The 24,783-nt window shown below is 42.1% G+C and overlaps 1 protein-coding gene across 2 annotated transcripts in view; it reads left to right on the top strand.

Annotated features, from left to right (window-relative positions):
- The window catches only part of ARHGAP10 (Rho GTPase activating protein 10), a 107,221-nt gene extending 82,685 nt beyond the window's left edge, over window positions 1–24,536 (top strand). Inside the window, exons 20-23 of one of the 2 annotated variants that reach the window (XM_081875301.1) lie at window positions 4,248–4,407; window positions 10,584–10,718; window positions 11,764–11,843; window positions 23,135–24,536. In XM_081875301.1, the coding sequence (XP_081731427.1) occupies window positions 4,248–4,407; window positions 10,584–10,718; window positions 11,764–11,843; window positions 23,135–23,388 (629 nt within the window). In that variant the 3' untranslated portion in view covers window positions 23,389–24,536. Of the gene's footprint in view, window positions 1–4,247; window positions 4,408–10,583; window positions 10,719–11,763; window positions 11,844–23,129 lie in introns of both variants that reach the window. The other variant, XM_081875302.1, reaches the window with a different exon arrangement.
- The last annotated feature ends 247 nt before the right edge of the window (window positions 24,537–24,783 follow it).

Raw genomic sequence — 24,783 nt, 5'->3', positions numbered from 1 at the left:
GCAGTAGGTCAGACTAAAAGCTATTAGTAATACTGCATAATATTACAATAAATCGCGAAATACCTTTGTTTTAACAAGTCACTGTCATTTTCCTCTTGTCTGAGATAATCAGGATTGTGTGCTCACCCTTCTGTTTGATAGTGTGTGTGTGTGTGTGTGTTTCTAATTGATAACGCTTCTGTATGCCATTTTAATTTCAACTTAGCATGGCGTTCCTCTCCCTGCTCTGCTTGTATCTGATTTCTTTTTATACGGCAACCCTCGGATCTATCATATCTTGGCATTTTAATTATGAGGTCTAAATTAACACCCTGGCACAATATCTGTGACTCTGCTGTGAACTCTCTCCAACAACTTGATGAGATTGTGATTTCTTGATCCTTTTATTTTTAGCTGTCTCGATGAGAGGTTCACATAAGAGGAAGATGCACATCTGTAGGTTCTTTTTATTTGAAGATGCTAGGCGTGGCTAGGTCTTCTTCCAGCCAGCCAATTGCCTTGTAATGCAATTCCTTCCTAGTGAGCAAACATGCCTTAGAGGCTAACATTTCAGGAGATGAAGCAAGTGCCTTTGTGAAGCACCTAAGCAACAAAAACTGCTGAAGCACATGCAGAGCATTCTTCTTGTGGGAAATGAGTGGTTTTAGCACCCAAGCTTCCAGCCCCTGTCCAGTTACCATGTACTCCTGAGAAGTGGGCTGAGGCAAGTTTGGGGTAGAGATGGGAATATCAGGTAATAGATGGTTGGCTGCAGGAAGCTGATGTGTATATGAGGAACAAGCAGGAATGTGTATAAGCAGATACAAGTGGGCAACCTGAAGCTCTGCCATGGTTTTAAGGTGAGGTCTTTATCTTCACAGCTGAATGGGAATTTTTCTATCAAGAACAGGACTTTTACCTGGTCTTGTTCAGGCAGCAGGACTCATACAATGAGTACAATGGGGGGTTGCAATCTGCCCTCTCTGGATGGCTACCTGGTCACTTCACTGGAGTCAGGTGATTGCTTTGAGGATACTATGTTCCTTTGAGTCCCATGGATAAAGGCTGGGAGAAAAGTGCAACAGAACCTTCTTTTCATCCATGGCTTTGCATATCAAAGAAGTAAAACAGACATTGCTAATTAAGCTAAAATATGTACTGCAGATACTAAGCCCCTTAGTCCCATATTTGGAAAGAATTTTTTGTCTTGATAAAGGAATTAGATACCTTGTGCCCTCTTCAGCCCTGAGACTTGCAAGGGAAGTTCCCAACTCACCAAGGGTTTGAGACCCATTAGCTACCCTCAGCCGCTTAAGCCGGCCAATTGGAACCATTTCCCTGGGTTGTGGCTGCTGTCACTTGCTGACAGCTGCTAGGAGCTACAGGTGAGAGCTGAGTGCAGGATTGGGACTAAAGGTGGACAAACTACCCCAGAAGGAGCACCACATGTCCTTCCCCAGTGGTACTAACTCTCTCCTAACACTCCATGCACCCCTGAATCAATGTAGGGTTTTTATTCCTGCCATAATGACTATCCGAGTTACACATAGTTGCTTTCCGACAATCCTCTTTGGAAAAAAGGTAGCAAAGGAAATATTTACAAGAAGTTATCTGCTTTTGCTGTTGTTCATCTCCAGACCTGAATTGCAAGCTGGTTATTGAGTGAATGGTACAGCCCCTATGCAGTTTTTTTTCTTCCTTTTGAAGGATTTGAGAATGCTTTGCAAGAGAGAGGGACTTCCCTTTTGATGTCTCCCGCTGTTATGATATAACCATGCTGCTTCACACTGTAAATTAATTTGCTTTGACTTGTATCGACACTCTAACCTAATTTGTCTTTCTTGCTTCTCAATCTAATTCATGTTGTCTGTCTTCTGTTGACCTTTTGGAAGAGGTTTTTGTTCTTGGCATCATAATGTCACTTAATAAAGGGACATAAATTTCATACTCTGTGACTTCTTTTCTTAAGCTTATCCAGATATCTCAATGCAGCTGATTCTGACATTCACAGTTGTAACATATTATTATCAACCTGCACACTCTAAACCTGCAATTGTATCTCTTTTGCCACTGGTCTGGAAAATATTTGTAAAATTTTGCATTTTTTTTAAAAAAAAGAGCTTTTCACAAGTTCACGTTGTTATGACTACATTCCGTTTACATACTTCGCTTAATGAAAATTAGGGCTGAATGACAAGTGTCTGCCACCCCGTTTGAAGCCAAAACAACCAGGGTCTCAATCCTGCTCTACTCGTGTCAATACTACAGTCTGTTACTGTCTACTCTGAAGTCCTGTTAAGTTCATTGTTTCAACTAAGAGTGCTTGCAACCCTGGTCATATGCAATAGCTAGTAGCCTCAGGTAGGGTGAATGTCTCTATCTGCATCAGAAGATGTGGTGCTGGATTACTATCATAATGGCAGTGCATGTGGAAGACTGCTCTCCCTTGCTGGAATGGGGCCTTGGGTGCTAGTTTCATTGAGCTGAATCCAAGGGCGGACTTCGGTAATATGGCGCCCTGAGCAAGGACAAATTTTGGTGCCCCCCAAAAAATATTTCTTCTCTTCATAATGATTCCTTTTTGTCCTTCACTAGGTGCCCATATAAATATAGGTTTTATTGTTTTTGTTTTGTGCCCCCTCGCCTTGGCGCCCTGTGTGGGGGAACAGCCCACAGTTCCCTAAATCTGACGCTGCTGTGAGCAGAAGGAAGCTCACACAAGGAGGCTTTTGAGTCACCTCTCCCTTCACCCCCCCCCCATGAAAATCCTTTCAAGCATTAACAGTGTGGGGTGTGGCATGTGGCCTGCTGGACCAGGAGAGAAGGGAATCATATAAATTGCACTATGTGATAAATGGCACCACCAGATTTTAGGCCATTCTTCCTTTCTCAGCCGTCTGCACCCCACCTTACTTTGAGACTTTTCAAGGGGGCAGGATAAGACATTTAATAAACAGTTTCAGCCACTATATCCCCTTTTGGTGGCACTGAGTCTGAACTAAGGCAGCCACCTATGCTACTGTTTTAGATTTTTCTTGGAAATAAAGTGGTCTGTTACGCATCCATTTTTGGCCTGGTCTCTTTTCTGGCAGTTCTCTTCCACAAACTGTCTTCCACACGTGCTAGTTAGAATGCAGCTCTTTGTTTCCAGTATGCGTTTCCAGGATGAAAAAAAGCAATCTTGTGCTTCCATTTGCACATTAACATGATTTTAAGATATGAATATTAATCTCTGTGTTGGAAAAAATAATAATGAGCAAATTACTCTAAAAGATTACTGTATTGCCGCTTAATCTCCTAGAATATGTTTCGTATTGTGACATGTGTACCTGCAAATTAGATGTTGGAATATCACACAATCTAATTTACTACAAGAGCTCTTGTCATGCCATGCAAATTTGAACTGGAGCATCTAAAAATCAGCAGCTCAGAGCGTATGATGCACAAAAGCAAAGTAATGGATCTGATGTGCCATAGTGTGATTAGGCTGGAAATTGAATGCAGCATTTCAGAAACTATTGTTCTACTCCTCAAAGTTACCTTGAAGTACAAGCTAATTTTGCTTATCAGCTACTCTAGGGTGACATATTCAGATCATTCCCCCCCCCCCATCAGTGTGTTTGGTTTTGTGTTATTGTAAGTAGTCACATAGTTACTGTGTTTCTTGGAAATTACCAGGAAGATTGGTGCTGGTGTAAGGGATATATATATATATATATATATATATATATATATATATGGAACAAATAGAATGACCTCTTGATTGCCCTTAAATGCCTTCAGACACTGCCTCAAAATCCTGTCAGTGCAGCCAGTTCACTCAGTGTACTGAAATAATTGACCAAAGAATGATCAAGTAATGTACCTGCGTGTGTGCTGGCTTGTAGCTCCTATTTAATGTTGCATGTCTGATATTTGCTGGATTTGGATATTAAATATTAAATTTAAGTTGTTTAGTGACAGCCATTATGAACATTACTCATATTTCTCCGGATGATGCCACAGTTATGTCAGTGGCATATGCTATTTTTATGGGTGAAAAGCTGACACGTGATTTTCCTCCAGTTTTAGTGAGCAGGGGTTTCATGAATAGTTAAATTTACATTTAGCCTGAAGCCAATTCTAAGCCAGGGTCGTAAGTCATTCACTAGAATCTGTTTCAAAAAGAGTCCTAGGTTTCAGTGCAAGTATTATCTGTGTTGTGTTTTGCCTTCATTTAGTATCCTTTCTGTATATTTCAGTATCTATATTTCTCACTCATTCTTCAGGTGACAGTCTTAGCCCTCCAAAAGAATGCACACCCACTGGTAGCATGGATTCCTTGTCTTCTCAGTCTCCTACGACTGCTGCCCCCAGCAGCCCTCCAGAGGCAGAGAAAACTCAACTTGTAGCTGACAGTGGTGACATAGCAGATGGGACAACCAGTCTGTAAGTATTCGTCATTTCAAAATTTCCCGGCATACCGATTTCTTGTATTCACAAACCCTAAAGAAAGTGGAAAGCAATGTTTGCCTGTTTTTATTTTTTTTGGGGGGAAGCAGATTTTCTGTTCTTTCTAATGAAAATAAAAGGAAAAGCATGACAGTAGTGCAGCTGCTCCTGTTACGTTTGATTATTAAAGCTCATGTTGAAGACATACATAATTATATTTATACAGTGGTGCCCCGCAAGACGAATGCCTCGCTAAACGAAAAACCCGCAAGACGAAAGGGTTTTCCGATTTTTTAGCGGCTTCGCAAGACGAATTTCCCTATGGGCTTGCTTCGCAAGACGAAAGCCCATAGGGAAATCTTCGGGACAGCGGGGAACCCTCCTCCCACCGCAAGCCCCGGGAACAGAGGAGAAGCTGCGTGCCTTCCCCTCTGTTCCCAGACCTGTCCTGAAGGCTTGCTGCGGGAGGAGGGCTTTCCTCCCCACCGCCAACATTCAGAATGCTGTTCTGAATGTTGGCGGTGGGGAGGAAAAACCCTCCTCCCACCGCAAGCCCCGGGAACAGAGGAGAAGCTGCGCGCCTTCCCCTCTGTTCCCGGACCTGTCCTGAAGGCTTGCGGTGGGAGGTCCGGGAACAGAGGAGAAGGCACACGGCTTCTCCTCTCTTCCCGGGGCTTGCGGTGGGAGGAGGGTTTTTCCTCCCCACTGCCAACATTCAGAAGGCTGTTCTGAAGGCTGGCGGTGGGAAGAAAAGCCCTTCTCCCGCCTCCAGCCTTCAGAAGAGTTCCCCGCAGGGCTCCCCAAGCTGTGAATGTCTGCTGCGCGCGAGGGGCGCTCTGCTTAAGAGCGCCCCTCGTGCGGGGCAGCAGGCTGCTATCCGCAGCTTGGAGAGCCCTGCGGGGAAGTCCTGCAGGGCTCCCCAAGCTGCAGATGTCTGCCCCCCGTGAGGGGCGCTCTGCTTCAGAGCGTCCCTCGCATGGGGCAGCAGGCTGCTATTCGCAGCCTAGGCAGCCCTGCAGGAACTCTTCTGAAGGCTGGCGGCGGGAGAAGGGCTTTTCTTCCCACCGCCAGCCTTCAGAAGGCTGTTCTGAAGCCTGGCGGTGGGGAGAAAAGTCCTCCCCCCCCCACCAGCCTTCAGAAGAGGTCCGGGGACAGACTGTCCCCGGACCTGGTCTGAAGGCGGTCTCCCTAGGAACGCATTAATTGATTTTCAATGCATTCCTATGGGAAACCGTGCTTCGCAAGACGAAAAACTCGCAAGACGAAAAAACTTGCGAAACGAATTAATTTCGTCTTGCGAGGCACCACTGTATTCTGCCTTTCCATACTTAAAACCATGCTCAAAGTAGTTTACAACACGAAACGGCTTACAACATGAAAAAATACACAAGTACAAACATAGCGAAAGTAGTCATAAACAATAAATAAAACATCAAAAACTACACAACCAAATTAAACAGTTTCCACATAAATCACAACACAATTTAAAAGATACCAAAAGTTAATATGAAAAGCAGCAACAGCCCCCCCCCCCAAAAAAACCCCCTAAACAACATGCAAACCCAAGACAAACACTTGTACTACATGGTGTCTCCTGTAAGTTACACTTACAAATAATAAACGCTTATGGTGCAAGTTCTGATTGTTGTAAAGTATATCAGCCAACAGCATCTGAAATGAGGTTGGACCATTTTAGAGAACAATAGTGACCTTGTATGAAAGGAATCCCGGTAGAACTCACTATATCCCTGTTCCTCCCTGCCTGCCTGCCTTCTTGGCAAAACAGTTCAGGGATGCAAACAGTCTGTGCAATTTCCATCGGCACACACACACACACACACACACACACTCTCCAGCTTAGTAAAGTTCCTCCACTCCCCCCACTTTCCAGACTCCTTTTTCAGTTCTTTGTGCACATAAAGTAGGGAAACGCTTGGCCCTAGGTTTGTTTTGCATTTGGGAAAATGCATCAGTATCTTAGTATTTTGGAATAATAAGTGCAAAACATTTTTGTAATTAACCTAGAATTATTATAAAGGCAAGCAGTTGAAGCAGTGCAGCGTCTCCCTTGTCCCCCAATAATATGGCATCTAAAAGTTCAACCCTCTGTGCAATCATTTGGAAAAGAGAAATGTGGAATCACAGTGGCAGTCACAGTGGAAGATTGAAGACTGGTGCAGTCGCAATAGCATTTCTGTGCTTTGTAGCCCAGGGAAACATTCTATTCTGGGCTAAACCCTTTGTAGAAAGTGAATAATACTAAGCCTTTTTAAAGAAGTGAATCTTTTACTGCAATTCAAAGCACCCAGAAGGAAGCCTATATGGCTGATTGCTTGTTAAAAAGTTGCTGCTATGGCTTTTGCTCTTTCTTGTGTTACGACAAAGACTTTAGCTGATCACACAATCAGATTGGACTGGTTTTAATGCCTCTAAAAATTTCTATACAGCCAGTGGCCTCATTCACCATGGTAAAATGGCTTACCAAAAACATCAGTCTTGGCCACAGTATGTCACAATCCAAAGTCCCTCCATAAGGTCTTCACTCAAGGTGGAATTTTGAAGAAATTAGTAGGCAAGACCCCTTAAACTGTGTGACAATACTTTGAAAGTAGGGGCTGGATTTGAGAGCTCTTGCTTTCCTTGTGGGTAGATCTGGCACCAGTGTTAGAAACTGAGATATGAAAGCTAGGAGCTAAATGGCACCTTAAACCTAGGTTATGGGTGCAACAACGTAGTGTCTAGGCACACTTTAATAAGCTGAAAATGAATGAACTGCAGCTAAAATATCATGTTCATTTTTCACATGACCCAATCCTTCCCCTGCCCACCCCCTAATATTCTTGAGAGGGTCTATTCTCCAGTCTTCAGAGAGTAGGTGGAAGTGGGGAGGCAGAAAGTGGCGAGTCCTTTCCTTCCACTCTGTAGTTTTAATCTGAAATCTTAGGCACAGTACTGCATCTAGAGCTCAGAAACTACTTGCGTTGATGAAATTCCCTGTGGCAAAATGCGCCTAGAACAATGGGAGTTTCGAACACTGTCTGGCACTTAATAGTCTTCTTATGGGGTTGGTTTGTCTTGGTGGGCAGCAGAGCTATGCCATACTACAGCTCATCATTGATTGAATTTGAGAGATGCTTAGGGGATTAAATCTGTATTTTTAAAAACATGCATGACTCTTTGGGCAAGAGGGGGAATAGTAGAGAAATTAGGCCTTCCCATGGGTGCAAATAGGTTTGAGTTGCTGGCTCTTACAGGAACATAAGAAGTTGTCTTATACCAAGACACATCACTGCTCCATTTAGCTCAGTATGGTCTGTACTGACTGGCAATGACTCTCAGAATTTCAGAAAGGTGGAGGTGCCAGGCATTGAACTTGGGACCTTCTTCATTCAAAGAATGTGCTGTACCACAGCCTTTCCCCATAGCAAATATTTTTGTTTATCCTATAAGCTATCCTGTATTTTTATAGCCCTTGTATTTTTGAAACACCTTTATAAATCCATGTATGTTGTGCAGTTAATAAAGCTAACATTTAGTTCTTAAATTGTATATTACTGCGGAAACAATGGTATTTTTGTGGGGGCAGGCAATTCTGTCCAAGGGTGCCTAACGTATTAGTTTCCTTACAAAGTAGTTCTTTGGGAACTGAAAAACATATCCCCCTGATTCTCAAATAAAGCAACTCATTTAGTCAGTAGTCTGCTGGATTAAATAACTTCTACTTTTATTTCTTTACAGCTAAATTATAATTTTCAAGTGTTTTAGTTTGGACAACTGCAGCTTCAAATTTATCACTAGACTGGCATGAAAGATCATTGTGCTAATGTGCTAGCTGATTCACTGAGAGGTTTACAGTCTACATTTAAAGAAAGTATAGCAGCCTAGGCTGGCTATGCTTTTATCCACTACAGTATTTTGTGCATGTCTCAAGCACTTCATGTGGTGGGAAGCCCTGTCTAATCCTGCTCCCAAGGGGGATTTCTCCTTTTCATCCAAGTAAAGAACTTCTGCCCTTGAGTCATGGTCAACCTGCTGCAAAATTCTAACAAGAGATTTAAGGATACAGTTCTTCCCTATCCTTATCCCCAGTCAACAGCAGAAGTTCACATACAGCATGGAATATTTAATATGCAAGACGCATCAATTTCTTGGTGCCTGTATAGTTCTTTCTGCATTGCATATTGAATATAAAGTGCATTATCTGAGTTTTTATAGTAACAGCATTTTAAAATCACACGAAGTTCCATGCCCATTGCATGCCGACTTTGACAACTATGACAGTTCTGCTAAACAAGATGGATTTTTTTACCGAAGAGTTGGTGTAGATTCCTTCTATGGCCTCTCTCCCTTTTGCATCTTTGCTCACTGATTCTTGAGATAAGAGGTTTCTGTTTACCAGAGTTACCTTAGGAACGAGTCAGATAAATATCCAATAAAATCTTTTTTTCAGGAGTTGTTTCCTGAATATCAGCAAAGATCTGTAGCTTATTTTCTGCCAGGTTTCAAGCCCCCACCCCCAATGACTTTTCTTGTCAAGGAAAGATGATTGACAAGTGTGTGTGGTCCCCCCCCCTTTGAAGACAATGTTACTGCTATTTCGGCCACCCTCTGCATTCATCAGTGATAGTTTAAAAATGTACATATGTGCTCCCACATTTCTAATTAAGAACTTTTAATATGTTCTTAACTTACTGTAATATTGGTAATCAAAGGGATCTGACTTTTCAGGAATTGGTTTTACCATTGTGTATGCCAAATGTGTGTATTTAGAGAGTCAGCTTAGCTGCAAATGGTCCATGTTGCTATTTCACAGGCAGAGTCCTTTTCACTTGCATCCAAGAAGATTTCACTTCTTTCAGAAATAGAGCTTGTCTTTGCCGCATTGTAGTCTGTGAACCCTTCATATATATCCACAAGCTGTATCTGACAGGAGCACTGCAGTGATTTCTTCTACAGCAAGACTGAATTTCTCGTAAAGCTGGGGAGAAAGCAGCATGGAGCTCAAAGGTTTCTGCCCTTTTCAAGATTTATTTTGCCAGTTGGAAACTGTTCTAAATAATAATCAGTTTGTACTATACCCATTAGATAACATTTGGCATGCACTATGTCACATGGCATACTGAATGTATATGGCATGTGAATGTAAATACAACAAGCGGAATTCATCAAACACACCCTGTCAGAGAAGTCCCGCACAAAGACTTCTGCTTGTGCAACAGGGCTTGCCCCATCTCCTTCCATGTGTATCCCATGTGCCCCCTGAATTTGGCTTTTGGGGTTCAGAATAACCCCCAGAACAGCAGTGAGGAAAGAGGAAAGAGCAGCAATCACTGTCACGGCTCCTTCTCACTTCAAAGATCTGGGCTAAAGTCAGTCTAGGGCAAATAAAGTTTTAATTACATGAAATATTGCTCTATTTTGGGAGGAGGGGTTATATTTTAAAAAACCCAGTCTCTGGGAGGCTGTAAAGTCTTTAAAAGGACCTGGTAAACCAACTTGAAATATGAACTTCAGTTGAGCCTAAGAGACTAAATACTAGAATTTAGATGGCATCTCATCACTCTCATGGTTACTTTCTCCTCTCCTTGCCACTGCCCTGCAACTGAGTGTAGTTTCTTTAGAAAGAGAAGGGAATCTCCTTTTTAAAAGGAAAAAAAAAAGGTCAAAATAGGCTGATAGACTGTTATAGTTATTCATATCTCCTTGAGGGATATTAACCAGTGTTCATGGCACTATAACAGCCTGTAACTCCTTGTTAGACAAGCTATTAGCAATTGTTTGATGTTCTCAGGCTTTCATTAGAACACACTAGCTGCCAACTAACCCTGTTCAGTATAAATGTCAGTATTTAACTCAGCCTCTTTATTTTATTTTGTCTAAGAGCATTATATGGTTCACACAGCAATAAAGCTCAGTAAAGAGTAAAATCATATTTGCCTTCATGATACAAACAGAAATGTTTCCTTTATTAGGAGGGTTGCTATGATTACAAGCTTTTTGTACAGACCTGGTGGTATATAAGGGCAAAAAAAAAAAAATGTAGTGGGCAAATGATGTTAATGACTTCACGGGTCTAAAAACTTAAGCTTCCTATTCACAAAAGTCCACTACTGAATGGTATGAAGCTGAAGATACAAATGATTAATTTATTGCTTGAAAATGTCTTCCTTCAGCTCCAGTGACATTCATTCATCAATGGTCTCCTGGATGAAAGCGCAGGCGTGTACAGCATCTACCTTGGACACACCAGCATTATCAATGTTCTCTTTTCCTTCCCCTATAAGAGAGACTGACAGAACATCTGGAAGGTAATATTGTGCTACTTAGTTAATTTTCTGTTGCTAACTCTTATGCTATAATAAAGCAAAACATGGAGGTTTGTTTGTTCCCTTGTAAAGATGTCTGTACGGGAGTCAGGCAGCATGCTAAGCAACCAACTTTTAAATATTAAGTTCAGTAACTTACAGAGATAAACAAAAAATTTTACCATTCATGATACAAGAATGATTTCTATATTTTGGTGTGTGGGTTGTGCATCAAAGTGAAACAGGAGAAAGAGTCTAAATAAACCTAAATCCTAGACTAGACTGCCCCATTATGGGCCTTGACTGTGGCTCCCCCCATAATGAGGTAATTGAATCGAACTGGTAGTGGCGAGAGGGAAAGTAATCTCCACTCACTTAAACTAGCATTTTCAATTGTGTCATGCTATCTTGGGCAGAACCTGTTCATGTTGTGTGAAGCAGTTGCATTGTGCATCATCTCTTTGGGTGGAACAGGAGCTATCATGCAACAGTTGAAGCTGCCATTTTCATCAGATGCCTCTTTCCCTCTCCCTCAACATTAATTTTGAACAGAACCACTAGTAGTTGTACAGGGAATATGTAATTTCTCCAGTTTTAATAGCCAAATTACTTACTTTAATCTGTTAAGTACCAGTTTTGGTTTATGCCGATCAGCTGCTTTATGTGCAAACCAGAATGTAACTTCCTAACCTAAGGGTAGTAATATGTATTTGAACAGAGATGTAGTAGTTGTTATTGTCCAATAAAACATGTTGTGTTTTTGCATGATTGGAAACATAGACTTTTGCATGCCTTGCAGTATATTTTGTGTTAAATGCAAATTAGCACCATACATAACCTGCATTAGTCAAGTTGTTGATCAGATGACAGAGTAATATATTTCCCATAAAAGGTTTTTGCTGTCTTAGTACATTTGACTATTTGAGCACATAGAACTGCCCCCCATATAGCTGTATGCACAATGTTATGCAAAATTAAACAATTTTAAGCTTGCAAAAAATGTTTAATGCTGACAAAATCTTTGATATTCTTTCATTGTTGTCACCAGAAAAGCAAGAGCAGTGTATCCATGTGAGGCGGAGCATAGCTCTGAATTATCTTTTCAAATTGGGGCAGTTTTTGAAGATGGTAAGTATTATAGCTTTCGGGGCCAACTACAATCAAATCTGTTGAACTATGGCTTGCAAAGGAATGGTTTAAACATATATCTCCTGAGATACGGGGGGAAGTACCTGTGCCCTCTTTAAAAAATGGTGTCATAAGGAAGGCTACTGCCAAATCCAGGGCTGAGGTAGATTCTAGCAAAAACCAAGTCACTATTCATGGTGCGGCAGCAGGAGACAGCTCTGACAGTGACAGAAATATCCATTAGGTGTTCATTCCAACTTCAGTGTCTAAAGGCCAGAGCCTCAGGAGTTTAAAGGTAAAAACTACACAGAGGAATGCTTCACATACAATAGCCACAAGGAGCTGTGAACTGGCTCCTTGTTCATTTAATTCTGCTCTTCAGCTGCTGCTTGAAAGCTGCCACCTGCATGCTTTACAAGAGAACTCAGCTTTAACAGACAGCAGAATCTTCACTGATAAGTTATGACCCAGAACACCTCTGTTCAAAGCCATTGCAAAAATGCCTTCTACACCCTTGCCCTCTTGTATAGAAAAATACCAATTCATTCTTTATTAATAGCTGCCCTGCAAGTCCTGAGAAATGAGAAGGCAAACCATTCCTAGGTTGTTTTGCCTGTATCTTTCATTTGTTTATTTAAAATATTAATTACCTTCTCTTCGTTACCAGAGAGGTAATCCAAAAGAGGGTTATAAGCTTTAATAAGAGACAGTGCAATAAAACCTGGCTGAAAAGGAATATCAGTCCATTTAAACCACTAAGATAATTTCTTTAATACTAGAACAATAGGCTCCAGACTAGTGTCTTGCATATGCCCAGGTAGAAAGGTGTACGCTCAACTAGTGCCTAAAATACATGTGGGTTGGTTCTAGCTGGGTTTCAGAAGGGAAAGTGTTCTGAGTCATGCTCCCTCTCGTCTCCAATAGGAATATAGTTGATGTTGTTCTCAGCCAGCATGGATCCTCAGTAAGAGGGCAAATCAAAAGGGATAACTAACAATCCCTTCACTCATATTTTGAAAGAAAGCATTGAGCTCTCCATTTTAGGTCCATGGGAGCCAATAAAATGCGCTGTTGAAAAAAAGCTTTTTTTATTTTTAAAAAATCATTTTTTAAAGAAGTCATCTAAATATGGCCTGTTTCTCCCATAGTGCTCCCTACTGGCATTTATATATTATCCCAAAAATACACGTTGGGAAAGTTTCTCATGAACCTAATCTTTTCATCACCCCAAGGCTTGGCAATATATTCTTCTCATTTTTAAAACAGGCTGTGGCGTGTAAAGAATCCAGAAAAGGGGGCACAGAGGAAGGGAGGAAAGGAATAATTTAAACCAGAAATCTGCATCAAGTCCATTGTTTGAATTTGCAGATATGCATTTAGTTGAACAAGATGTCCCTGGATTCTGCTATTTTTGTTGCAGCGGATAGGGGGAAAATGGACTTTTCCTATCATCTCCTCTTATTTCCCCCCTTTATTCCTGTGCACCTGGCCTGAATATTTACTGTTAAGAAAACATGCCTGGTGTAGATGCTTCCTGTCAAAATCTACCTTGCAGCCAGATTGTGTTTGAGTCAAGTGTGATAAAAGAGGAATTAGATAAATATATAGTTCTTCAAAGCTTTCTCTTGAAAGCAAGTTTAAATTTATTGTAAGGGTGGGGATCCTTAGCATATCTGTGAAGAACTCTTCTAGTCAAATCTGAGGACAAGACAGTCTCCTGGAGCACGTGGTTCACAGCACAGGAATTTTCAGGCATGTCACACCTTGTGTTTATTCCTCAAAAGGGGGAAAGCACTAAGATCTTAGGTCCTGCTAAAAGAAATACTGTAGCAGCATGGGAGTTTCCATGTGTGTCTTTATTCCCAGAACACACTGAAACCTTCAAACCTGTGGCTCTGAACCACCACAGCAATGCCTTCCAGATCAGGTAGCTATCGTGGGAGTGCTTCAGAACCAGACAAGCTGCCCAAACTACATGTGCATGTGTCCATAGTAATGTAATGTGAGCACTGCTGTGTAATCTTCCATTACTCGAGCTGTGTCTCTGGGTGAAAGAGAAGGAGAAGGGAGACAGCTTTGCTCTCTTGGGCTTCTAAAGCCCGTTTTCTGGACAGGTTCATGGACAGGAGAAGATGACCTTCTTCTTATCTTAAAAAATGGCTTGTCCCAGGTTTTCCTCTCGGACATTCTACGTCAGCTCAACCCAGCAGCCAAGGCTACTAATGAAGCCTGTAATAAAAATCAGAGCATATATTGCAGCCCTTCTGCTTGTTCCGCTCAGGGTCTCCTTGAACCCATTCTGTGGTGAGAATTCTTTACTTACATCAAGCTGAAAGTCTAGCCCAGTCTTGGCTGGCTGGAAGCTGTGCTAAGAGCTGCTCTGCTTCTGGACACAGTGTTGATATTTCCATTATGGTAGCTTATAGCCACTGATGAACCAATCCTCTGTGAATTTGGCAAGTCTTTTTCGGAAGGTGTCTGAACTAGTAGCCACGTCTGGTGGCAATGAATTATTCTGTAGCTTAATTTTGCATTGCGTAAAGTACTGCATTTGGTTTCATACAGAACCCTGCAGCCAATCAAGTTTCCTTGTATGGCCCTGTTGTAAGAACTCAGATCATTGAGTATTGCAGGACCTGCACTTTGAAACTTCCCACCTATTCAGATCAAGCAGGCACCTTCACTGTACTCTTCAGCGCCTGCTAAAAACATTATTGCTTAGGCAAGCCTCCCCAGATGCTTAGAAAGGTGAGGTAATTTTAATCTGTTTTAGTTTTTAAACTTTTGTATGTTTTAAAGTAGGGTTGTAATCCCCCCCCCCCCGTTTTATTGTTTTATCTTTTTTTGTAAACCACTTTGAGGATTTTTACATTCAGTGTATATATTTGATGAAGTAATAAGATGGCCCTGGATGATGATGATGTTGATAATGTGTGTGTGTGTGTGTGAGAGAGAGAGAGAGAGAGAGAGAGAGACTGACTGTAAGAGAGAGAGAGAGAGAGAGAGAGAGAGAGAGAGAGGGAGGGAGGGAGAATGTTTCCATTTTTCCAAATACAGTACAAGCTACATGATACGGCACAAACCTATAAGAGCACAACAGCAACAAAACAAGAGAAGGGGTTGCTAAAAAAGGAGCAGTAAACAAAAGAAAAACCTAATAAATCACGTCCAAGAGTTTTAACGTTACTTTGATTCGCTGAATACGCATAAACTAGTATTTCACACCTCTTTTTATTCTGCTCACATCAGTTAATTTTTCTCTCAGGGCAATTTCCAAGACATTGGACCACCCATGCACCATTTATAAATTTTGTAAACCTCCTGCATGCCACTCTTTATTCTAGGAGAGGGGACCCTCCAGGTGATGTTAGACTGCAGTTCCCATCAGCCAGCATGATGGGAGTTGTACTCCAACAGCAACTAGAGGCTCCACCACCTCTCAGCTTCAGGGTTTGTCCTAAACTAAAATTTCTTAGGCATGGGGAAGATGCTCCCCAGTCAGTAAATGGACATGCCCTTTACATTTTTTTTCATATTCTTTTCCCCTCCTGCGTATGAGCTTCTGTGGCATGGCTTCTCTCCGCATTGCGAAGTTAAGATCAGAAAACTCAGAACCACATATAAGTTCAGGCTGCAGCTATTCCCATATGACCCAAGGCTTCTGATATTCCCTTCACACTATAGGAAAGGAGATGTGCTTGTAGGGTAATGCGAGAAAGATTCCCATGTGCTCTGTTCTGCGCTGTTGCCAGTTCAGCAACATCCTTTTCTTCTAAGATTTCTTTCCTGGGCGTCTTGGGGTGTGACTCTGGCTCATGGTAGGGCACCTGCTTTGCATGCAGAATTCCTGTGTTCCAATCCCTCATATCTGCAGTTTCAAAAATGAGTGACAAGTGATATGAAATACTTCTGCCAAAACCCTGGAAAGCCACTGCTGCTCAGGGTAGAAAATCTAGACTACATGGACAAATTATCTAACCCTGTTATAAAGTAGCTTACCATGATACCTACAGATTGAAGTTACTTACATTGAATGTTACCCTTTTTTTGCTGTTTTAAGCTCTTTACTTTTGCTCGAGATCTTAATATCCTGAATAATTTGGTGTTGTGTTCAAACTTGGCTGTCTTACAATTCTTCTGCCTCTAGTCTGGAACAAGTATGATCCTTTGCTCACTTCCCTCCATTGTGAAATCCCATTTATTGCAGGTGGTTTCAGCTTTAAAAAGCATGGTAATTCCAAACACAGTGTAACAGAAGTTTTCATTACTGGAGGGAATGATTAGTTAAGCTCCCATATTTACTAAATCTGTAAAACCATCTTGTTCTCGTTTGCCCTTCAACAGTCCTCTGAATAAGTCACATCTCCTCCATTCCTGATCTTCCTTCCTATCCCCTTGTGCACTTAGACTGCGTACCAGTTCCATGGAATCAATTCAAATTCATCACTCAGTTTAAATTCCCACATGCCTTAATAAGCCCTTAAATGAAGAATTAAGATAATAATACATCATTTCTGCTGCTCTACCAATAACTTTAACTATCAAAGTGACAGTGCATCAATCAAATTGACATACTGTTAGTATCAACCATTAAAATAACTGTTAAATTAGTGTCTGACATGAGGTGCCACTTCCATTAAGGGAAATTTTATATCTTTCTTACCCCTCCCTCCCTCCATTTTATTTTTCCTCTTGGCCCCCCCTCCATCTGTATTCCCCTCCCCTTTCTTTTTCATACTTTAAATTGAGGAACCCTTAAGGTGGCTGTGGAATTAAGAGAGTTTCCCCATTCTCTCCTAGCTTCTTTCCCCTCCTGCTTGAACAGGGGTGGGGATAGGGGTGTCGGATGTAGGCTGGACTTGGCTCAAAGTGAAAAAGTGAATGGCAGAGGCTGGATACAGCAGCAGATCCAGAATCTGCTGACTGGACCTCAGAGCTGTTGGTTCAGCCTGATGCTGCAGAAGGCAAATAGCAGGCCAGGGCACTGGACAGCCTTTCAGCAACTGATTAATGGTTTTTCCCAAGCAGTTTTTTCCCCAAGGACAAAACTGCTGATTCAAAGCTTACAGTAAAGAGATCGCTCTTGCTTCCTTCCTTCCTAACCTGTTTTTACCTGCTATTCTGCCTCTTTAAAGAAGAGGCTCCCATCTATGAATTCTTGTAGAGCAGGGGTGGGGAACATTTTTGTCCTCCTGAAAGCCACATTCCCTTCTGAGCAATGAGCAGTGTTCCGAGGGGCATATGCAAAAGTGGGCAGAACCCATCTCTGGGAAGCTCAAGCTCCTTACAGGGTCTCCCAGTGCCCATCTGCAATAGCTGGCACTCGGTTTTAATGCATTGTGCATACATATGCAATGTTTAAAACAGAACCATCCACAATAATGGTGGCACCACATATAAAGTGGAGTCTGTAGTGGTGAAGGGAATGCAAGAAAGATCATTGCTATCCTTTCTAGCTACAGACACTTCTAAACATTGTCAAAATACTTTTAAAAGCAGCTTCTCTTCATTCATGGGTTTCTGAAAGGGGTGGAAGAACTGAGACGTCTAAAAAAATATCTGCCATGATTATGTGACTCTGGCTATAGGTGCCCGTAGTCCTTAGCTTCTTGGTAATCTGAAACCAAATGAGGTGAAAATCTATTGGAACTCTCTCACACATGCTAGATATTGAAACTATAAGGATTGCTTTATTAGGATGCAAAATTACCTTTTGTGACGAGAACTGTTTTAGGGGGTGGAAACCACCGCTTGTTATTCAGACATACTCTACTTTCTGTGGCCTCTGTACCAGTGGAAGCTACAACAAAGACATGGCATATGTATCTTCAAATTTCCTAAAAAATGAATAGCATGCATTCCTTCTTACCTCAAGTAGCTACTGTCATCACTGCAGGGTACTACAAAAAAAAGAGGGAATTACCTCTTTGGTTGGCAGTCACTTTAAGATAGTTTCTGGGGAACAATTACCTGAGAGGATCTAATAAGAGTTGTTCTTAACACCTTTTCCACTTTTTGTCTGGGAGTAAGGGGAAAAAAGCCAATGTGACAATGAGGTAACAGATAACTTAGTGAGAGTCTGGGCATGTCATTAATTATCATGTGCATCTGCGAGCTAAGTTGCCCATGCAGTTTTAACCTGGGCAATGGAGGCAGAGGAGATTTAATCCAAGCACTACTGGCTATTGCTGTATTCCACACAGTGCCAAGAGCAAAGGATGCCCTCAAGATAGCTTCCCATTCATGTGCCATGAGGTGTCCACTTCATTGCAGCTACTGCTGTCATAACTCTTTCACCACCATACAAGTTGTACATGCATGTTGTCAGAGCCGCCCCTAGGTCCCAGCTCACAAAGGACCAATGCCCGGCTGTAGTTATGTACAAAAGTCTTTGTTGAAGTTCAGTTTCCATTTCAAAGCCGCAGCGTGCAACTCTACGTCTCAAAGCCTAGACCGGCGAAGTCCTGTCTGAGTCTCCGCCCCCCTGACACCAGTTTAAGACTCTAGCCTTGCTCCACCTCTTCCTTAGCTCCTTCCTCCTCTGGGCCCTCCTGCCCGCTGGGGTTTCATCCTTTCTGGACTCTTCTGACGCTGACCCCCCTGATTCTTGCCCCTCCTTCCGGCGGGCTTTAGGACCTGGTTCCCTATCCGGGCTACCTGCTGTGCCGCTCGCCTGTACATTTGAACTTGGCGCGCGCGCCCAGCCGGTAACCTTCCTCTCGACCGTTCCCTCGCTCTCCGACGGAGGCGTGGTCAACCCTGACTCATCTTCTCTCGCTGGTGGTGAATACGCTGGCCCTGATACCTGGGACCCTTCCCCCCCCCCACTATGCTCTGGTGGGGAAGCTGGTCCTGATTTCCAACTGCTGCTCTGGGAGTCCCCGCTGGCCCCTTGCTTCTGGGGTGTCCCCCTTGGGGCCCCCCTTGCCCTGGCCATCGGCGCCCCCTTCTGTGAATCTTCCGATTCGCTGGAGAGGCTCATGGAATCTCTCGGGCTACTGTCCTCTTCTCCTACGCTGCCCTCGGATTGCTCCCCCTCGCTCTCCATCTCCTCCCCTCCCTGCGCTCCCGCTGCGTCCCTGACACATGTGATGTGATGTGCTATGGTGCATTGTTAGCTAAAAGAAAGTCTCCGGTTGTATCGGTGTCACCCCCACTTAGAATAGCTTCAGAGTAACTTCCTTGAGAGACTAAAGGAAATGTGGCCCTCCAGACCCCTCTATCTGTTCCTTGGGACTCTACTCTAGCCACACACACCCAGATCTCACCCTGCCCTGCTCCACACTCTCCTCTAGTACTTTGGAAGGTGGGGTACGTGCAGCTTCTGATGGGAATGTTGCCTGCTGCACAGAGTTAAGAGAGACATTCGTAGCTCAGCCACTTTTGCTTCTGGCCTCACCCACTATTGGCATGTGGCCCCAAGTTGTCCATGAAGGAATGGATTTGGGAAAGGGTCCTCACCACTGGGGTCAAGAAAGTAGATACATGTCAGTCAGCTGGCTTACACACATGCTCCCTTATGAGACTTTTGGAGTGTGCAACATGGGAGAAGCAAATCTAAGGAATACTAGAATGGTGTGGGTAAGAGTGAGCATGGCAGGGGGAGAGAATGGGCATGTGTGGTGTGTATGAATGAAAGGTGACTTCGTCTCCCTGCACCACAACTGCTTTCTCTGTGATAAATATAGGGTTGATATTTATAGATTTAAAAATATACTGCCAGGAAATAGTACAGCTCACTGAAGTGAAAGGACATATTTATCTTCCCTCTGCAAATCAAAACTACACATGAAGGCAATTTGTATTTGTTTAAAAATATGTCAGTTTTGAGGGAAAGGCTATATGTCTTAGTGAGTAGATTTTCTTTATCATGGTTAGCTGAAGGAAGATTGTTAAAACTTATATAATTATAGCTACAGAGGAGCTGATTTGTCGTGTAAGCTAAAGTGGCGCAGTCCTAAAACCATGTATTCCAGAGAGATCCCACAGACATCAAGCAGGATTATACCCTGCTCGTTTTGAAATTACTCCTGTGCCACCAATTTTAGTGGGACTAAAATAGCTTAAGTGATTCAAATGGAAGCCTAATAGACTCTGTGCAGTGCAAAGACATTTCAGTTAATGCGGCAGAAATTATGCATATAATTTGTTGCATACAGGCAGCCCCAGTGCAGAAGTGTCCGCATAAGCTCATTGATTTCAGTCTGTACAACCACAGTCTCTCATGTTTTAGTCTTTATGTTGTATGAGTCCAATTCTATTGTCATTAGCCAGACATAGTGCAGAAGAGATGCCTCATATAGGTTTGGGGTAGAGACAGCTCTTTTGGGAGAACTGAGAACTGATTCTGAGAAAGTTATCATCCAAGTTGAATGTGCCATGTTCAGAATTGGCATCTTACCTAGAGATCTCTTTTTGATAGTCACTCTGTTAAGTACCATGCCCCTGGTGGTACTAGATTCAGGCAGGGAGCTGTGTTGGTCTGACGCAGTCGGAAAAAATTGTCCAGTAGCACCTTAGAGACCAGCTAAGTTTGTTCTGAGTATAAGCTTTCGTGTGCATGCACACTTCTTCAGAAAGCTTATACCCAGAACAAACCTGGTGGTACTGTTAAACATTGATAATAGGTTCAACAGGTATGAAATGATCTGGTATAGCTTTCTTGAGTTTAAATTTACTTCTGTGGACAAGAACTATTGAAGATGAGCAGATATTGTATCTTCCATGAAGTAGTATTTAAACTCTGAGCTTCAGATAATGGCTAATTCACAAGGCCTCTCTTTCGCATCTATGATGGCCTTTTCTTGGGGAACATGAGCATTCTTCTCTGCAGCTGAGGACCAGTAGGGACTGGGGTGGTGCTATGGTCTAAACCACTGAGCCTAGGGCTTGCCAATCAGAAGGTTGGCAGTTCAAATCCCCGCGACAGGCTGAGCTCCCGTTGTTCGGTCCCAGCTCCTGCCAACCTAGCAGTTTGAAAGCACGTCAAAGTGCAAGTAGATAAATAGGTACCACTCCGGCGGGAAGGTAAACAGCATTTCCATGTGCTGCTCTGGTTTCGCCAGAAGCAGTTTAGTCGTGCTGGCCACATGACCCGGAAAAACTGTCTGTGGACAAATGTCGGCTCCCTCGGCCAGTAAAACAAGATGAGCGCCGCAACCCCAGAGTCATTCGCGACTGGACTTAACTGTCAGGGGTCCTTTACCTTTACATGTCACCAGTGCAAGCATTTTCAGCCATGCAGTGAACCGGGACATGTTTCAATGGCTTCACCACCGCATACATTTTCCAATCTTAGTGCTAAGACAAAAGCACTACATGTGGGTAAAAAAAGCTGTTTCTTCTTCTTCTTTCTTTCAAAATTAAATGGCCAGTTGAACTGTAAACAATGTTGGTATATCCATTTCCATCAGTTTGATCCATCGCCCTGTCACTGACAAGACTCCTGTGAGCTTTATAATGCAAAATAAAGGCTGCTTAGTATGGATAAAATAGGGCCAATTATAATTTAACCTTTAAGATAATTGCTGGCAGAAGTAGTCTGTCTAATATGTTTGTATCCCGATTAATGTGTATTCACCTGTACTGACTCGGCAATCTTAATATGTATGTCGTCGTGTGTCAGCTGCTGTGAAGGAATTTTTTAGAGACCCAATTGCGGGGATGTGGAATCGGTCCATTTAAAACGTGTGCTTACCCTATGCAGTGAAAATTACAAAGGGTAAAAGTTATGCCAATTATAGTTTTTTTAATCTTCCATTTGAGAGTGCTATTTTTCTAGGTATTCCTTTTGATATTCAAAACTTTCCATTGAGTTATGTTGTCCTCCTCCCCCCACCCCACCTCCAAAGGCGCATCAGTGTAAATATCTATTTTGTGATTTTGAAGCTGTGCGCATCAAACATTTGTAAAGACTTTGGTGCACCTTGTCAAGTGGGAGTGATAATGGCTTCACTATCCTCCTACAAGCCATTTGTAGTAAATATCCAGCTACTGCAGTGTTTGCTGTGCTACCTATAGATTTGTGTTGGTATTGTTTGCAAAACTCTTAGTAACTTAATGTGTGGGATTAGAAAAAGTGGAGGCCACCCCCAAATATCTTTGGGAGAACCAGTGAGTTCCTGGGTGGACAAAGGGTTCCTGTTTGATTCAGTATTAAAAACAAGTCCATGTGAACATTCCTTTGGCATCCCCGGTATTACTGGGAATGAAGGGATATTTATTTATTTAGGTGCCTCCTGCATGAGGAAACGCTCCCCCAGTCAGTTCAAGCAATTTTGGAGCAATGTAGGGACAGGTTGGGCAAAAGATTCCTTACCTTGCAGGGGGCTGGACTAGATAGATGACCCTCATGGACCCTTCCAACTCTACAATTATGTGAAAAGATAATTAAAGAAAATCCATCCTGTGTGTGTGCTTAAATTTACTTTTCCCACATGTAGTATATTCAGGGCTCATGTGTTTCAGTATTCTGCACAAACGCAGAATTGAACAGCCTCAGAATATCATACTTAAAAAATACGAATCTCTCCCTTTTGCCTGCAAAAATAGACTTGAAAGTGGAGGTAAAATCTCCCTCCTACCTCGCTAACTTTTTAAAGATATCCGCAATCATTTCTTCTCCCAAATACTGAAATTTCTTTAAATTGCCTGTTACAAGGTTTCATTGTCAGACTGGCTATTCTTGTGATCTGTTAGAAAACAAAAGACAGTGCCAATCTTATGTGAAAAAGTTGGTGAAGCTTGGTTTGGGGGGAGCATTTTTGAGACCCACATTCCTACTTCTGTATCTCTAATAAGCCTTTAAAGGCAGTCTTACCTCTTTGCTCTGCTTAGAGTTTCATCTTCATATAGAATAGTATTAAATGGTACAAGTTCCTGTGTCTTTCCTTGCTGATGGTGGAGAAACATCAGAATGGGGTGGGGAACGCTGAGCAAATGATGGGTAGGGAAACATTAAAGCAGCCCTTTCGCTCCCACTGATCACCAGATCCTCTGCTCAAGATTCCACCCTCCTTAAAGTACTGTCGCTGAAGGGGGGGCGGGAATCTATCATGAAAAAGACTCATGCAAGAGTTTGGCCCTCATACAAATCTGTAATTAAATGAGCAGTAGTTCTGGGAAAAATAGAGACTCAAAAGACTCCCTCTGTCTGTTTGTGATTGTGAGTAAAAGAGTTTCATGGACTTAAGCTGTATCGTTGACTTCCAGCTGTACAATTCTGTGACTTCTGTCACAAATAGTGGATTAATAGGAGTGTGTCTGTTTTCTCTCCTCTTTCAACAGTGCAGTTTTCACGGGAACCCGGCTGGCTAGAAGGAACACTAAATGGGAAGAGAGGACTCATTCCCCAAAACTATGTCCAGTTTTTTTAGTTTTCTTCGTTGAATGCCTGGAAGGTGTACATGGTATCCATGGATTTTATGATTCAGTTGCTTCTCTTTGGCTTCACCTATTTTTAATCAGTTCAGGACCTGACAATGAGATGGAAGACCTTCATCTGTATAAAGACTTAATATTTTGCCAAATAGGAATTGAGCAGTAATTTTATATGGGGAGGGGAAAGGGTGGGTAATTTTAAAAATAGTACTTTAGGTTTGTAAAGAGTCATAATTATACATATGTATGTTTGTAAGATGAATGTTAAATCAAAAAAAGACTTGATTGTGCAGTATTTACTTTTACTCTTAACGATCTGAGACATTTGAATCTTTTCTGGTTCCAACGCAGTCCCCGGCCAGCCTGACCTACCCACCTTATTGAAAAAGTTGGGGAAATGTTGGTAGTTCAGTGTAAGCTGGTATCTTTGTGAGGGTTACAGCAGGCTACTACAGTGTTAACTGTCAATTTAGTTTTCCCTTATTTTGAAAGGGAGAAATTTAGCTGGTGGAAGCATCAATAATTTACACTCACAGGAAGGAAGAATAAAATACAGCTTTCAAATGTCCACAGTGGTGCAGATAAATTTATAACAAATTATATGGCTTCACTTATGATATATTTTAAAGGCACATATATGATCCTCTGAGTTCTGTAGGTTTCCTCCTACCGTCAACTTATTGGAATCAGGACATCTTGTTCTCTATTAATGCTGTGGAAAGTATGTTTACTGTTTTGATAATCTGTTGATGGAAGTTCACTTTTACATAGGCTCAAACTAGTAGTAGCATGCTGTTATTTTTTTCTTTCCCTTGAGACAAGTCCCAAAACTGACATGGAGGAATTGGAAGGAGAACTGCTTAACTCTTCTCCTACAACTATTTTCCTACCCCCCCACCCCCCCAGAAGCCCTCCAACCTTCATCTTCAAGCAGCTGGGTGGAGGGGATTTTTTTTACCAGGGGAAAAAAAAAACTGAAAGGGAAAGATTTAAGGAACCTGCTCCCCACAAGGCTGCTTTTGGATTTATTTATTTTTTTTAAGTTTGATACACTTGACTACGTATCACATCTACTTTGAGTCTTAGTTGTCCATGTAACTTTGTGTACAATCAGGGATAATTTATGCACTGCTTATTTCCAACAGAATAATGGAAAGGCTCTTCAACTGCCAGTTTCACATCACAGTTAATGTGAAAAGAAAGAAGCTTCACTTTACTGCAATATACTGTTCATTCATGATTGTAAGTTTTCACATGTATTATTAATTTGCTATGACCAGAGTTGTTTAAATACAACACTTTTTTTTATAAAAAGGATTTGTTTTCTTCTGCCTCCGGGTTTGATAGAGAGATGATGGAACTACTTAAACAGAAGTATTCACATTATGCTTCCTATATCCAAACACATCCCTTTGCTTGCCATGTAATTGATGACTCTCAGCCCAAAGTGCAAATTTGTGAAAAGTGTCAGGTCTGAATTGACTTTAAATTATATGACTAACAATTATATTCACCGATAATTGTCTAATAAATTTGTTAGCCTCTAGAGTGCCACAAGACT

Source organism: Podarcis erhardii (assembly GCF_964252035.2).
Source record: "Podarcis erhardii genome assembly, chromosome: 9".
NCBI lineage: Eukaryota > Metazoa > Chordata > Lepidosauria > Squamata > Lacertidae > Podarcis > Podarcis erhardii.
The sequence above is the reverse complement of the archived record's forward strand: the minus strand, read 5'-3'. Positions and strand labels throughout refer to the sequence as shown.